The 18,233-nt window shown below is 43.1% G+C and overlaps 1 protein-coding gene across 2 annotated transcripts in view; it reads left to right on the forward strand.

The window, feature by feature from the left end:
• IDUA (alpha-L-iduronidase) overlaps positions 1-18,233 on the forward strand; it is a 175,165-nt gene that overhangs the window by 111,892 nt on the left and 45,040 nt on the right. For both annotated transcript variants that reach the window (XM_077275517.1, XM_077275520.1), the window contains exons 4-5: positions 2,778-2,860; positions 5,550-5,657. In XM_077275517.1, coding sequence (XP_077131632.1) covers positions 2,778-2,860; positions 5,550-5,657 — 191 coding nt within the window. The remainder of the gene's footprint in view (positions 1-2,777; positions 2,861-5,549; positions 5,658-18,233) is intronic.

The raw sequence follows: 18,233 nt of genomic DNA on the forward strand, positions 1-18,233 counted from the left end.
TTACAGCCACGAGCACTGCATTAGCAGAGCTCCTAGGTGTAAAATGATTTAACCCCTTCAGATGGATTTACATCGTGGGACTGACAGAACGACGGAAGGTATGGGATATTGTTGATTTTTTATGTTACCTTTTTTACAGGACGAGGGTCTTCAGGTGGATTACCAGTATAATAAAATATTAAAACACCCTGTGTCTTTATTTCATTAAAATACTTTTAAATAATGTGTGTGTGTTTTATTAACCATTTCGTACTATTGGATTAATAATGGATAGGTGTCATAATTGACGCCTCTCCATTATTAATCTGGCTTAATGTCACCTTACAATAGCAAGGTGACATTAACCCTTCATTACCCCATATCCCACTGCTACATGGGAGTGGGAAGAGAGAGGCTAAGTGCCAGAATAGGCGCATCTTCCAGATGTGCCTTTTCTGGGGTGGCTGGGGGCAGATGTTTTTAGCCAGGGGGGCCAATAACCATGGACCCTCTCTAGGCTATTAATATCTGCCCTCAGTCACTGGCTTTACCACTCTGGCGGAGAAAATTGCGCGGGAGCCCATGCCAATTTTTTCCGCGATTTAACCCTTTATTTTACAAGCTACAGCGCCCAAATTTTGCACATATACACTACTAACATTAGTAGTGTGGAATATGCAAAAAAAAAAGGGGATATGAGATGGTTTACTGTATGTAAACCATGTCTCTTATCCTGTCGGGTTTGTGAAGGAGAAAGAAAAAGCCGGCAATTGAATTACCGGCTTTTCTATAGAACACCGCTGCGTATTTCTCGCAAGTCACACTGCTGGTCCGTGTGTAATCCGTATTTTTCTCGCACCCATAGACTTTCAGTGGCGATTTTTTTGCGCAATACGGTGACAAAGACCGTATAATACAAGACCGTATAATACGGATCCGTAAAATATGGCTGATAGGAGCTGGGACATAGAGAATCATTGTACCGTATGCAATCCGTATTTTCTGCACCTCTCATACGTCCGTAAAACTCGCTAGTGTGACGCCGGCCTTATTGTGGGGCGTTGGTAGGAGATGTTTGATCCATGCAAATTGGTCACTCTTTACTGCCTAGTGTGGTTAATATTGCCCAACAGGGCACATACCTGACGGATATATTATATCTGTGTAAAGTAGATTACTTGGTGGAATATGAGCTATGACTACGGATTAATGTTGCCATACAAGATTTCTGCAAAATTTGTTCATCCCTACTCTGACATATTGTTTTCCAACCTTGTTGAGAGGGCTGTGATAGGGAAGTGAGGGATAGACCACGTTGAGTGGGTGTGCCAGATCGTCCTTTAGGTTGCCAACCTCCACAGCCAGGTAGGGATCCATCCAGGTTTATTGCAGGGAATCTGTAGGCAAATTAATGTTGGTCAGTGTATTATTTTGGTATCAAACCTTCTTTTTTCACTGGGTAGGTGTATTTTTTAAATTTTGTAAAATAAAGCTAGTTTTTAGAGGGAATTTATGTTCACACACTCTTATACGCCCCCTCATCATTGCTAATCTTGATAAATCAGGGCCATTATGTTTTTGTCAATTGTCTATGATATGTGGAGATATGTAATTAGCTTTTCACATACTAAATTCTCGCTCTACATTTTTTATTCATTATATTGTACTGTTTCTAACCGAAATAACTTCTTTATGATAAATTATTATTTCCTTATCTATGGTCAATCCTTGTATGTCATTCTCATCCGACTTGTCTTTGGGGAACTTTATTATCTGTTAGAGTGATGCCCTTACAGCAATATGTTAAGTGGTCTTGAATCACCCATTTACAACAATGGGTTATTTTTAGCGATGAGCGAATATACTCGTTACTTGAGATTTCCCGAGCACGCTCGGGGGTCCTCCGAGTATTTTTTAGTGCTTGGAGATTTAGTTTTTCTTGCCGCAGCTGAATGATTTACATCTGTTAGCCAGCATAAGTACATGTGGGGGTTGCCTGGTTGCTAGGGAATCCCCACATGTACTTATGCTGGCTAAGGCTACGTTCACACGATCCGTTTTTCACTGCGGATTTTTCCGGTCCTTTTTCGGGGAAATCCGCAGTGGAAAACGGCGGTGCTTCTCTCCGCGGATTTGTGTCCTTTTTCTTCTGCGGATTCCACTGCGGGTTTCCAACTGCAGTTTCCTATTGGTGCTGTTGGAAACCCGCAGCGGAATCCGCTGAAAGAATTGACATGGTACTTCTTTTTTCCGTTGGCAAATCCGCGCGGATTTTCCAGCGAAAAAAAGGATCGTCGGCACAGCGGGTTTTGTTTTCCATAGGGTAACATTGTACTGTACCCTGCATGGAAAACGGCTGCGGATCCGTAGCTGCAATTCCGCTACGGATCCGCAGCAAAAAACGGATCGTGTGAACGTAGCCTAACAGATGTAAATCATTCAGCTGCGGCAAGAAAAACTAAATCTCCAAGCACTAAAAAATACTCGGAGGACCCCAGAGCATGCTTGGGCAATAACGAGTATATTCGCTCATCACTAGTTATTTTAGTCTGTATCTGTTTTATTTCTTTCTACCGTTCATGTACTTTTTTTTCACTCCTGTCGGAGGCTTTCTCTGAGTGTCTTTTCCTCTGTTCCTCCCACATAGCCTCTATCCCATTTCCATGCATTTTACCACAATTGCCTTTCTATCCATCCCTTGTAAGTTGTAGTTTATGAACTTCCCTAGCTACCTACTAGTAGATATTTCCTAATTGACAGAACTACAAAGGACTAATTCACATTATTTAATTCCTCAGAGTTCTTAATGGATCAGCGCATTACAACTTCTCTCAGCTGGATGAATTTATGGATCTTCTAATGGACAATGGATTGGTGCCAGGTCAGAAATCTTGAATGCTAAAACTATATTTTCCCAATAAATAGTATGTAAGAAAGCTCAGCAGACAACTTTCCCATGAATTACTATTCCTAAATTTGAAGTGGGGGGGGGGAACTAGATGACACTTTTAGGTGGCCTCAAAAAATCCAGGGCCCACATAGTGCGGACTGAGACATCTAGTTGGCTACATTAGAACATTAAAAGGGAATCTGTCAGCATGTTTTTGCTATGTAATCTGAGAGCAGCATGATGTCACGGCTGAGATCCTGATTCCAGTGATTTGTCACTTACTAGGCTTTGTTGCTGCTTCAATAAAATCAGTATTTTATTAGTAGGAGATTATCACTGCTGGACTAGGTGACACCTGCTTCCTAGTCAACTGATGTGTGTAACCACGCCTCTACTACTGATTGAAAGAAAGCTGCTAATCAGTGGTGGGGGCGGGGTTATCCAGAGCTGAGAATTTGTGCTCTGCTAGATCTGCAGCACGAAGTAAACTAAATGATGCATCAATGGAATCGGGGTTTCTGCCTCTACATCTTGCTGTTCTCAGTTTACATAGCAAAAACCTGATGACAGATTCCCTTTAAAAAGGCTTTTCCACAGTAGTAAATAATAGTGTATTGCTAGAATATGCCACAGCTTTCTAATTAGATTTCATCTCTTCAACTATAGACGATCCCTACAAAAAAATGTATATGCCTCTTCATTTTCTCAGCACAATATTTCCTTATTATGCTTTGATTATATAGCACCATCATATTCCATAGCGCTTTACAGACATTTTCATCACTGTCCCCATTGTGCTCACAATATAAATTCCCTATCAGTATGTATTGGGACTCTGGGAGGAAACCGGAAAACGCGGAGGAAATCCACCCAAGCACAAGGAGAACATGCAAACTCCTTGAAGGTGTTGTCCTTGGTGGGCATTGAACTCAGGGCTCCAGCGCTGCAAAACAGAACATTGCTGTTTTCACACAGGCTCTCTTTCCCCCTTTCCAACATCGGGCATAATATTATGCATGCCGATGTCGGACTCCCCCTGTTGGGCTCCGGTGCTGAACCCACTCATTTCCGGCACATGACAGCTGATATAGATAGCTGATATATACAGCTGACATGTGCCCGCAACAGCCGTGGGTAGAATCACGATCCACCTGCGGCTGTTAGCTAGTTAAATGCTGCTGTCAATCTCTGACAGTGTAATTTAACTCACGCTTCCGGGAAGCGCACCGGTAATCCCACTCATCAGTGACCCTGTCACCTGATTGCGGGTCACCAATGTGTTGGCATGACAACCAGAGGTCTTCAGCAGACCTCTATGGGTGTTATAGCAGGATTGCTATGAACGCCGCCTGGTAGTCGGCCCCCATAGCAAGTGAGCATTTCTTCTGCATACAGGTGATCTGATCATTGCCTGTATGTAGCAGAGCCGATCGGACAACTGCAGCTTCTAGTTTCCCATGGAGACTATTAAAGCATGCAAAAAGTAAAAAAAAATAAAATGTTTAAATATATTAAAAAATAATTTTTTTTTTAATAAAAGTTGAAATCACCCCCGTTTCGTCCCATTCAAAATAAAAAAAAATCAAACACACACATATTTGGTATCACCGCGTTCAAAATCGCCCGATCTGTCAATATAAAAAAGAATAAACTCGATCATTAAACAGTGTAATGAGAAAAAAGTAAAAACGCCAGAATTACATTTTTTGGGCACGAAAAATGGAAACACTACTGGTATCAGAAAATTGCACAATTTTCTCTTTTTTTTTTTTTTTTTTTTTAAACAAACTTGTTTTTTTTTTCACCACTTAAATAAAAAGCTGCCGCGCCCGGAGACCGTGGGACATGCAGGGACCACGTCAGCAGCATTACATGTGGCACAATGTTATATGGGGCATCTATGGGGCCATAAAGAACCGCATGGAGCATTATATGGGGCTCCTGATTCAATATGGATATTCAAAAACACTTTACCTACTGATGCCTCAATTAATTATACTTTTATTGGTATCTATTTTTATTTTTGACATTTACTGGTAGCTGCTGCATTTTCCACCCTAGGCCTATACTCGAGTCAATAAGTTTTCCCAGTTTTTTGTTGCAAAATTAGGGGGGGTCGGCTCATACTCTAAATAAATAAATATATATATATATATATATATATATATATATATATATATATATATATATATATATATATATATATATATATATATATATATATATATATATATATATATATACATACATATACATATATATATATATAGTGTCTATGAACTTGTAATGACCTGGACAATCACAATGGTAGGTCAGTTTTGGCATTTAGTGAACATGGTAAAAAAAAAAAAAACAACAACCAACATAACTGTGGGATTGCACTTTTTTTTTTTTGCAATTTCACAGCACTTGGAATTTTTTTTCCTGTTTTCAGTACAAGATATGTTAAAACTAATGGTGTCATTCAAAAGTACAAGTCGTCCTGCAAAAAACAAGCCCTCACATGGCCATTTTGACCAAAAAATTAAAAAAGTTATGGCTCTGGGAAGAAGGGGAGCAAAAAATGAAAATGCAGAAACAAAAATACCTCTGGTCGTTAAGGGTTTAAGGTATCTGTAGGAGTTTCTCGAGTGAGGCTATGTGATAAGTCAGTGAACAAACTTTTATATCTTTTTTTAAGGTTTTGAATTGATGGGAAGTCCATCGGAATATTTTATTAATTTTGAAGATAAAGGACAAGTGTTTGAATGGAGACAACTCATTTTCTTAACAGCCAAACGGTACATTGGTAAGTTGCTGCTTATTTGATTGCATCTTAATTGATACATTAGTCGAATTGATCAAAAAACAAAACAAAAGGGTAATGTGAACCTCGCCACAGTCCACAGAGTACTTGTAGGAACAGTTCTTACTGGTGAAGAAACAGCACCAGAGAAATAAAGTTTCCATTATGCACAGCTAAACCTCCTAAAAATGGCAGAAAGAATATTAAGACTCCCAATAACCTTTTCTGGTATACCAACTGTTTTCCTCACCAAGTGACATTGAATGAGTGGCATCCCCCTTTAACCCCTAAGGGTATGTGTCCACGTTCAGATTTGCTTCAGGCTTTGGTCAGGATTTTATGCAAGTAAAATCCTGCCCAAAACTGCACCTGAGGTCACTGGCAGGTCACCTGCGGTGTTCCTGCGTGTTTTGCTCATTGTAGCAACATGCTGCGTTTTCGCTGCAAAAACGCATGCTTTTAACGCATAGTGGAGTCGGGATTTCATGAAATCCCCTCCACTATGCTGTAACATCTGGACGTTACGTTTTTGACGCTGCGGAAAAACGCAGCGTTTCCTGAACGTGGACACATACCCTTAAGCCCCGAGGGTGGTTTGCACGTTAATGACCGGGCCAATTTTTACAATTCTGACCACTGTCCCTTTATGAGGTTATAACTCTGGAACGCTTCAACGGATCTTGGCCATTCTGACATTGTTTTCTCGTGACATATTGTACTTCATGATAGTGGTAACATTTCTTCGATATAACTTGCGTTTATTTGTGAAAAAAATAGAAATTTCGCGAAAATTGTGCAATTTTCCAACTTTGAATTTTTATGCCCTTAAATCACAGAGATATGTCACACAACATACTTAATAGGTAACATTTCCCACATGTCTACTTTACATCAGCACAATTTTGGAACCATCATTTTTTTTTGTTAGGGAGTTATAAGGGTTAAAAGTTGACCAGCAATTTCTCATTTTTACAACACCATTATTTTTTAGGGACCACATCTCATTTGAAGTCATTTTGAGGGGTCTATATGATAGAAAATACCCAAGTGTGACACCAATCTGAAAACTGCACCGCTCAAGGTGCTCAAAACCACATTCAATAAGTTTATTAACCCTTCAGGTGTTTCACAGGAATTTTTGGAATGTTTAAATAAAAATTAACATTTAACTTTTTTTTTTTTTTTACACTAAATTTATTTCAGCTCCAATTTGTTTTATTTTACCAAGGGTAACAGGAGAAAATGGACTCCAAAAGTTGTTGTACAATTTGTGCTGAGTACGCTGATACCCCATATGTGGGGGTAAACCACTGTTTGTGCGCATGGCAGAGCTCGGAAGGGAAGGAGCGCCATTTGACTTTTCAATGCAAAATTGACTGGAATTGAGATGGGACGCCATGTTGCGTTTGGAGAGCCCCTGATGTTCCTATACATTGAAACCCCCCACAAGTGACACCATTTTGGAAAGTAGACCCCCTAAGGAACTTATCTAGATGTGTGGTGAGCAATTTGACCCAACAAGTGCTTCACAGAAGTTTATAATGCAGAGCCGATAAAATAAAAATTCTTTTTTTTTTTTTTTCACAAAAATTATTTTTTAGCCCCCAGTTTTGTATTTTCACAAGGGTAACAGGATAAATTGGACCCCAAAAGTTGTTGTCCAATTTGTCCTGAGTATGCTGATACCCCATATGTGGGAGGGAACCACTGTTTGGGCTCATGGCAGAGCTCGGAAGGGAAGGAGCGCCATTTGGAATGCAGACTTAGATGGATTGGTCTGCAGGCATCACGTTGCATTTGCAGAGCCCCTGATGTACCCAAACAGTAGGAACCCCCCACAAGTGACCCCATTTTGTAAATTAGACCTCCCAAGGAACTTATCTAGATGTGTTGTGAGAACTTTGAACCTCCAAGTGTTTCACTACAGGTTACAACGCAGAGCCATGAAAATAAAAAAAATGTTTATTCCCACAAAAATGATTTTTAGCCCCCCAAATTTATATTTTCCCAAGGGTAACAAGAGAACTTGGACCCCAAAAGTTGTCCAATTTGTCCCGAGTACGCTGATGCCCCATATGTTGGGGTAAACCCCTATTTGGGCGCACGGGAAAGCTCGGAAGGAAAGGAGCACTGTTTTACTTTTTTCAGTGCAGAACTGGCTGGAATTGAGATCGGACGCCATGTCGCGTTTGGAGAGCCCCTGATGTGCCTAAACAGTGGAAACTCCCCAATTCTAACTGAAACCCTAATCCAAACACACCCCTTACCCTAATCCCAACGGTAACCCTGACACACCCCTAACTCTAATCCCAACCGTAAATGTAATCCAAATCCTAACCCTAGCCCCAACCCTAGCCCTAACCCTAATGGGAAAATGGAAATAAATACATTTTTTTTTATTCTATTATTTTTCCCTAACTAAAGGGGTGATGAAGGGGGGTTTGATTTACTTTTATAGCATTTTTTATAGCATATTTTTATGATTGGCAGCCATCACACACTAAAAGACGCTTTTTATAGCAAAAAAGTTTTTGCGTCTCCCCATTTTGAGACCTATAATTTTTCCATATTTTGGTTCACAGAGTCATGTGAGGTCTTGTTTTTTGCGGGACGAGTTGACGTTTTTATTGGTAACATTTCCGGGCATGAGACATTTTTTGATCGCTTTTTATTCCGATTTTTGTGAGGCAGAATGACAAAAAACCAGCTATTCATGAATTTCTTTTGGGGGGGGGGCGTTTATACCGTTCCACGTTTGGTAAAATTGATAAAGCATTTTTATTCTTCGGGTCAGTACGATTACAGCGATACCTCATTTATATCATTTTTTTATGTTTTGGCGCTTTTATACGATAAAAACTATTTTATAGAATAAATAATTCGCATCGCTTTATTCTGAGGACTATAACTTTTTTATTTTTTCTTTGATGATGCTGTATGGCGGCTCGTTTTTTGCAGGACAAGATGACGTTTTCAGCGGTACCATGGTTATTTATATCCGTCTTTTTGATCGCGTTATTCCACTTTTTGTTCGGCGTTGTTTTTTGCCTCTTTTTTTTCCCTACGGTGTTCACTGAAGGGGTTAACTTATATTTTTTTCTTTATTTAGGATTTTTTTTTTTTTTCTTACACATGTGGAATTTTTTTTTTTTTACATTTTTACTTTGTCCCGGGGTGGGGGGGACATCACAGATCGCTGATCTGACAGTTTGCACAGCACTCTGTCAGATCAGCGATCTGACTTACAGTGCTGCAGGCTTACCAGGCGCTTGCTCTGAGCAGGCACTCGGTAAGCCACCTCCCTCCCTGCATGACCCGGATGCCACGGCCATTTTGGATCCGGGCGTGCTGCAGGGAGGAGAGGTAAGAGACCCTCGCAGCAACGCGATCACATCGCGTTGCTCCGGGGTCTCAGGGAAGCCCGCAGGGAGCCCCCTCCCTGTGCGATGCTTCCCTGTACCGCCGGTACACCGCGATCATGTTTGATCGCTGTGTGCCGGGGGTTAATGTGCCGGGGGCGGTCCGTGACCGCTCCTGGCACATAGTGCCGGATGTCAGCTGCGATAGGCATATCGCATATGACGTACTATCCCGTCACTGGGAATTAAGTCCCAGGTCACCTTGACGGGATAGTACGTCATATGGGATTAAGGGGTTAAAGCTTAACTGTTTTTTTTTATTTTTATTTCATAAACCAACAGTAGTCATGAAAATAAGTAACTGTAATATATCTTATCAGAAAAATCTGCTTCTTTCTCTGCCAGAATTGCTCAGTCAAAATTCTCAATTCTGAGGTAAAATCTGTATTCAGTGAAGACAGGAGATGACAGCTTCTACTGACACAATTCCATGTAGTTGGGAGGGGCCAGAGACAAAGCTCCTCCCCCTCCTATCTACGTAAAAAGATATCCTAACGAAGCATTTAATCCGAAACGCGCGTCGGGGCCCGTACCTGCATCCACCTACATGAGCACACAGGTAACCACCTTACCCAGCCACTCTCTACTATCTATCTACATTTGTGCTGGTCATTCCTTCACGCTTCAGCCCCATTTTTTATATGGTCCAGGGACAGTATGTCTCCATTCTATATGACTTGATTTTTCTACATACTGGTGTTGTGCATCATGGAATGATTTTATACTACTTCTCTATACTGATTATGGATTTATAGATGTATATGCTTTAATACATATCTTATTCCTTGCTATGCTCAGTATCTGTCCCAGGGCATCCTCTCTGGCTATCTTTATAATCACCTCCTTGTGTACAGGCACATCTTTTTGGTTACCTACTATCTACCATGTATCCAGCGTACATTTTACTAATCCCTTTGCTTGTATTAATATTTATCTCTTGTATCTTATATATTATGTACTCTTTTCTTTGATATAAATAGTTTTATTTTATTCCTTTGATGGACCTATCTGTGGATTTTTGACATACTTATATATTATCTATTTATATACTCAATATTTTGCCACTTGGTCTACTATGTTACCTGCTTGTCTCATGCAAATTCTAATTATAGTGTATGTGGTCACACCTGGGTTTGCAGGCACTTCCTGTATGTTAGTGCCATTTTTGCCCATTTTTTATTCTTTGTCTCAATAACTATCACATTTTATATTTCTCAACCATTGTCCTGCCATTTTCTATGCCCTTTCTTGTTCGTTTATTCCTCCTTATTGATATAGAAACGTATCAGTAGAAACTGGCATCTCCTATAGTAATGGTATGTCTTCACTGAATACAAAAAGTGCCTATATAATAGACCTGGAAAACCTACGGCCGAGACAGCCAAAGGGCTGAAACTGTTTCCCACAGGGCAAACCATGCCCTCCCCTACCCGCTTTCCATCTGCCGCCCGTCGCCACCCCTATCTCCATCCTCAGGATGCAGACAGAGGTGCATACATTGGTGGAGGACATGGCCGCCGGCTCCATCTTCTACCAATCAACATGTGAGACAGCAGATACAATGCTGCTGATACTCAGTGCACAAGAGACAGGAGCAGAGCTACAGGGGAACCGGAGTGAAGTATTTGTTGTTTTTTTATGTGTATGGAATATATGTATATGGAAGCTATGTTGGGGCACACACTATATATGGATCTATGTGAGGCTCATACTATATATGGAGGCTATTTTGGGCTCACACTATATATGGAGGCTATTTTGGGCTCACACTATATATGGAGGCTATGTGGGGGACTCATACTGTATATTAGAGGTGATGTAGGGGCTCATACTGTATATAGTCAGGCTACGTGGGGCACATGCTGTATATAAGAGGTTATATGGGGCATATGCTGTATAGCGGAGGCTATATGGGACGCATGCTGTATATAGGAGGCTATGTGAATACTGTATATAGCAGGCTATGCGTGGATCACACTGTTTATATGGAGGCTTTGTGGGGGTCACTTCATAAAGGAGTCTAGGCGGGGTCTCATACTGTATACATGGAGGCACATGCCGCATATAGGAGTCTAAGTGGGGACCTCATGCTCTATATAGGAGTGTGTGAGGGCTTATACTGTATATATGGGGCTTGCACTGTATATGGAAGGCTATCTAATGAGGCTATATCACATGCTGGATATCAGAGGCTATGTGGGGCACACGCTGTATATAGGAGGCTATGTGGAGAAAATGGGCATATGAAAAGTTTGGGCACCATTGGAGATTTGTGGGCTCAGATAACTTTGTCCAAGGTTTTAGACCTTAATTAGCCTGTAGAGTTATGGCTTGTTCACTATCATCGTTAGGAAGGGCCAGGTGCTGCAAATTTTCAAGCTTTATAAAAACTCAGCCTCGTCTAACCTTGTGCCAAAAAACAGCAGACATGGGTTCTTCTAAGGAGCTGCCTATTATTCTGAAAATTAAAATGGTGGAGGCCCACAAAGCAGGAGAAGGCTAGAAGAGGATAGCAAGCATTTTCAAGTTGCCCTTTCCTCAGTTCGAAATGTAATTAAGAAATGGCCGTTAACAGGAACAGTGGAAGTCAAGCTAACGTTTGGAAGACAAAGCAGAACTGCTAGGATTGCTTGAGAGGCAAGTCAGAATCCACGCTTGACTGCAAAAGACCTTGAGAAAGATTTAGCAGACTCTGGAGTTGTGGTATTTTCTTCTACTGTTCAGAGACACCTGCACAAATATGGCCTTCGTGGAAGAGTCATCAGAAGAAAACCTCTCCTGTGTCCTCACCATGCAATTCAGCGTCAGAAGTTTGCAAAATATAATCTAAGCAAGGCTGATTCATTTTGGAAACAAGTTCTGTGGACCTTGAGGTTAAAATAAAATTCTTTGGCCACAATTATCAAAGTTATATGTAGAGAAAAAAGGGCACAGAATTTCAAGAAAAGAACATTTCTCCAACCTTTAGGCATGGGGGTGGATAAATTATGCTTTGTGGTTGTGTTGCAGCCAATGGCAGAAAGAACATTTCAAGGCTAGAGGGAAGAATGGATTCAGTGAAATTTCAACAAATTCTTGATGCAAACATAACACTACCTGTAAAAAAGCTGAAGTTGAACAGAGGATGGCTTCTACAAATGGATAATAATCCTTAACACATGTCAAAAATCCTTCAAACAAGAATTGATGCTGTGATACTTTCAACATGGGGGTGCTACTAGGTATTAACCACACCCCCTTGGAAGAAGTGTAAGTGAAATGGTGTAGGGGTATGGGGAGATGCGGCTGTACACACTTTCCTTTGGCTGCCTGGGTTTCCTCAACCATTCAGGTGATGTATCCATTCTCTATATTATTGATACTATGTGTTGTCGATACGTATGCTAATTTAGCTACAATTTACTATATCATTGGTAGTTCTTTAATTAGTACTTTGCACTTGGTTCTGTTTATTTACTGGCTATTAATACCTGTGATGAGCATGCCTGTATGGTTTGTACAGATCACTATAATGAATGTAGTTAGTCCTTAATATCAGCACTTTTCACTTTAGTAATCTGTGTATATGTGATGGTTGATATTTAAGGACCACATATCCTGTAATCGCTGATTCATATCATCCTTAATACTTTTAATACATTCTGTATTGGATTCTTTGCACATAGGGCTCCCATCTTTGAGTATATCCAGGCGTTCGAGACTGCGCAGATAAAGTGCACCTCCCCCATGAGGTTATCCCCACCCTGTTGCTTTTTTGTTTTCTGTTACTGATTTCTGTTACTGATTTTAAATAAAATTTACTGTTATTTTAATTTATCTAGAGTCTCTTCTGATTGCTTGTAGCAATAGTTCAAGCTGCTAGCAATAGTTTATGTATCTAACCTGACTTGAAGTGTCTTGCACACTGTATGCTGATTTGGGGATATATGTGATTAACTAGGCATTGATCATGCAGGATACCCAAACTTTGAAATCGTCCCATTTTCCTTTTTGTAATTTTTAAAAATGTAAAATATATATATATATATATATATATATATATATATATATATATTGCTTTGCCTAAAATACAACTTTAGGCATTTTAGAGGTCATTTAATCTTCAACTTGCTTAACTGTTCACAATAACAGTCATTTTGACCAGGGGTGCCCAAACTTTTACATGCCACCTTATATACAGTATGAGCCACCCAATTAGCCTCTTGTGACACCAGTCACAACCAATGGCCAGGCGGTGAGTGAGCGAAGTCAGGCGTTTCGTGGTAAACAACAAAAGAGCACGTAGTAAACCAAGGGAAAATATGAAGTGGTAAGTCAGGTCACTTGCCAGGGTCAGAATACCAGAGAAATAGCAGATAAGCAAAGAGGCAATAACAGAACATGGTCCATTGGTCAGCATCAGAATATCAGAACTCACAGCACAGGGAACAGGTGACCACACACATCTGGGCCAGACAGCTCACCTGAATAGCAGGGCAATTACCATGAACAGGGAGCAACTGTGGAAATCTCTGCACCTTCCAGTCAGATAGGTCAACTGAGCTGTCAATCAAAGCACTGACAGCTCAGCCCACCCCAGCACAGGATAGGATGACAGCTGTCCATCACTGAGTCCCAGACATTAAGCAGAGGAATCATGACAGTACCCCCTCCGCAAGGGGGGCCACCGAACCCCCCAGGTTTCCCAGGAAACGTACAATGAAAAGCCTTCATCGAATTAGCCGTAAGCCACTGTCTTTCATCGAGTCCGTATCCCATCCAGTGAACAAGATATTGGAGACAATTTCGGAACCTCCAAGAATCCACAATCCTCTGCAACTCCAAACCTCTATCAACAGAGACTGGAGGAGGAGGAGGGAAAGAGACAGACAACACAGAAGGAACAAACTCCTTTAACAGAGATTTGTGAAAAACCTTGGGGACACGAAGGGACTGCAGAAGCTTTAATCTAAGCAACTAATCTAAACTAAGCAACTGGATTTACTACCTCCAGAATCTCTTCCGGACCAATGAATTTCAGACCCAGCTTTGCTGAAGGTACTTTTAATCTTATATTCTTGGACAATAACCAAACTTTATCCCAAACTTTGAAAGTGGAACCCGCTGACCGTATATAACCGAGTTTAAGCCGAGTTTTTCAGCGTATTTTTTTGTGCTGAAAACGCCCCCTCGGCTTATACTTGAGTGAGAGTCCAGAAGATGGAGGGGGTGCGGCAGCGGCGGAGCAGTGGGTCTTATGAAGCAGGAGCCAGCTGATGTGACTAAAGCCTGTGCCTGTTGCTAACGAGAAATGAATATCCACTGCGCTGGCAGTGAATATTCATTTCTCTGTAATAGCGCACATAGTGTCAGCCACAGTAGCCGGCTTCCTGCAGCTACCGGGCAGTCACGTGTGCCCACTACTTAAGAGAGATAAATATTCACCTCTCTCCACTCCCATGGCACATGTGACTGCCCGGCGGCTGACACTGTGCGCGATACTTAATAGCAATGAATACTCGCTGCCCTCCACGCATATAGTTCCGGCATGGGGATTGGTGAGTATTCCGGCAGCGATCTGCTTGTAAGCAGCTGATGACGTCCCTGCCATGCGCTGCTTACAAGCATAAAGCAGATGCTGGCACAAGAACAAACAAGACGCAGCGATGGAGCATAGCAAGGTAAGTATAATGGTTTATTTTTTTCATGTTTTTGATGGGGGCCATATACAAGGATGTTCATGGGGGGCCAATCATACCAGGGTAGGGATGAAGAGCCACGCATACCAGGGTAGGGATGAAGATCCACGCATGCCAGGGTAGGGATGAAGAGCCACGCATGCCAGGGTGGGGATGAAGAGCCACGCATGCCAGGGTGGGGATGAAGAGCCACGCATGCCAGGGTGGGGATGAAGAGCCACGCATACCAGGGTAGGGACGAAGAGCCACGCATACCAGGGTAGGAATGAAGAGCCACACATACCAGGGTAGGGACGAAGAGCCACGCATACCAGGGTAGGGACGAAGAGCCACGCATACCAGGGTAGGGACGAAGAGCCACGCATACCAGGGTAGGGACGAAGAGCCACGCATACCAGGGTAGGGACGAAGAGCCACGCATACCAGGGTAGGGACGAAGAGCCACGCATACCAGGGTAGGGACGAAGAGCCACGCATACCAGGGTAGGGACGAAGAGCCACGCATACCAGGGTAGGGACGAAGAGCCACGCATACCAAGGTAGGGACGAAGAGCCACGCATACCAGGGTAGGGATGAAGAGCCATGCATACCAGGGTAGGGATGAAGAGCCATGCATACAAGGATAGGGATGAAGAGCCATGCAGCCATGCATACAAGAATAGGGATGAGGAGCCATGCATACCAGGGTAGGGATGAAGAGCCATACAGACCAGGACAGGGATGAGGAAACCCGGCGTATGGTAAAATTAGGTGCCTTGACTTATACTCGGGTCCGCTTATACTTGAGTATATACGGGAATTTAAATTCAGGAGTAGCAGATGGGGCCAACGACTGGACCTCACGAATTTCAGTTTCCATTTCTGAGAATACCATAGAAATCACAATGCCTAGAGAAATAATGGAAGATGGAGGTTCTGGAGGAGAAACGGAATCAAGCCTGCGTGACAAAGCGTCAGTCCTAACATTCTTAGACCTCGGTCTGAATGTGATGGAAAAATTGAATCTAGACAAAAATAAGGACCATCTGGTCTGTCTAGGGGTTAAACGTTTAGCAGATGCAATGTAGGCTAAATTTTTATGATCTGTCACCACTAGTGTTGAGCATTCCGATACTGCAAGTATCGGGTATCGGCCGATACTTGCTGTATCGGAATTTCCGATACCGAGATCCGATACTTTTGTGGTATCGGGTATCGGGTATCGCAACAACATTAATGTAATAATGTGTAAAAAAGAGAATTAAAATAAAAAATATTGCTATACTCACCTGTCCGACGCAGCCGGGACCTCAGCGAGGGAACCGGCAGCGTTGTTTGTTTAAATTTCGCGCTTTTACTTGGTTACGTGAAGTCCCGGCTTGTGATTGGTCAGGGCGGCCATGTTGCCGGGACGCGGACCAATCACAGCAAGACGTGACGAAATTACGTCACGGCTTGCTGTGATTGGTCCGCGTCCCGGCAACATGGCCGCCATTAACCAATCACAAGCCGTGACGTCACGGGAGGCTGGACACGCGCGTATTTTGAAAAGCGCGCGTGTCCAGCCTCCAGTGACGTCCCGGCAACATGGCCGCCATTAACCAATCACAAGCCGGGACGTCACGGGAGGCTGGACATGCGCGTATTTTGAAAAGCGCGCGTGTCCAGCCTCCAGTGACGTCCCGGCAACATGGCCGCCATTAACCAATCACAAGCCGGGACGTCACGGGAGGCTGGACATGCGCGTATTTTGAAAAGCGCGCGTGTCCAGCCTCCCGTGACGTCACGGCTTGTGATTGGTTAATGGCGGCCATGTTGCCGGGACGCGGACCAATCACAGCAAGCCGTGACGTAATTTCGTCACGGCTTGCTGTGATTGGTCCGCGTCCCGGCAACATGGCCGCTCTGACCAATCACAAGCCGGGACCTCACGTAACCAAGTAAAAGCGCGAATTTTAAACAAACAACGCTGCCGGTTCCCTCGCTGAGGTCCCGGCTGCGTCGGACAGGTGAGTATAGCGATATTTTTTATTTTAATTCTTTCTTTTACACATTAATATGGTTCCCAGGGCCTGAAGGAGAGTTTCCTCTCCTTCAGACCCTGGGAACCATCAGGAATACCGTCCGATACCTGAGTCCCATTGACTTGTATTGGTATCGGGTATCGGTATCGGATTGGATCCGATACTTTGCCGGTATCGGCCGATACTTTCCGATACCGATACTTTCAAGTATCGGACGGTATCGCTCAACACTAGTCACCACAGTAAAAGGATGAATAGCTCCCTCCAAAAAAATGTCTCCATTCTTCAGAAGCTAACTTGACAGCGAGCAGCTTGCGATTCCCCACATCATAATTTCTTTCTGCAGATGAAAATTTCCTGGAGAAAAATGCACATGGACGCAAGTTGGTCAGAGTTTTGGAACCTTGAGACAAAACAGCCCCTACCCCAACCTCTGAGGCGTCCACTTCTGTGATAAGTGGTTTTTGGAGATCAGGTTGAATCAAAACTGGAGCGGACATGAAGCACTTCTTTAATTTATCAAAGGAGCCAACAGCATCCAATGACCAAACCTTAAGATCCGCTCCCTTTGGTGTGAGGTCAGCAAGGGGTTTCATGATCTGAGAAATACCCTTAAAGGGAACCTGTCCCCCCCCCCCCCCAGGCGTTTTTAACTAAAAGAGCCACCTTGTGCAGCAGTAATGCTGCATTCTGACAAGGTGGCTCTTTTAGTTCTGGGTGCTGTAACTGCAGAAATAATCAGTTTTGTAGTTTGTCCTAAATACCTTTTCTTCAGTCAAGGAGGCAGGCCTTTCCCCCCTGCTGCAGACGCCACACAGCCGTCACTCAGATCTTCTTGGCGCCAGGCGCCGCCTCCTGATCTCTGGTTTGAAATGAGCCGGCGCCTGCGCTCTTTTTTCCTGCCTTGGGCAGGCGCAGTGATCGCTGCCCGTCCTCTGTCCTCATATGCAGTCTAGCTGACTGCGCCTGTGCGGATGCCCTGCCTGTGAATCCCAGCCCCGCAGTGAGAATAAATCAGAAGATACTGCAGGGCTGGGAATCACAGGCAGGGCGGCCGCACAGGTGCAGTCAGCTAGACTGCATATGAGGACAGAGGACGGGCAGCGATCACTGCGCCTGCCCAAGGCAGGAAAAAAGAGCGCAGGCGCCGGCTCATTTCAAACCAGTGATGAGGAGGCGGCGCCAAAAAGACTTGAGTGACGGCTGTGTGGCGTCTGAAGCAGGGGGGCAACGCCGGCCTCCTTGACTGAAGAAAAGGTATTTAGGACAAACTACAAAACAGATTATTTCGGCAGTTACAGCACCCAGAACTAAAAGAGCCACCTTGTCAGAATGCAGCATTACTGCTGCACAAGATGGCTCTTTTAGTTTCAAACACCTGGGGGGGGGGGGGGGGGTGACAGGTTCCCTTTAATAAACTTTGTCGTAATTAGCGAACCCTAACAATTGTTGCAATGCTTTCAGATCACGAGGTCAAA

The sequence above is a fragment of the Ranitomeya variabilis genome, chromosome 1 (genome assembly GCF_051348905.1).
Source record: "Ranitomeya variabilis isolate aRanVar5 chromosome 1, aRanVar5.hap1, whole genome shotgun sequence".
NCBI lineage: Eukaryota > Metazoa > Chordata > Amphibia > Anura > Dendrobatidae > Ranitomeya > Ranitomeya variabilis.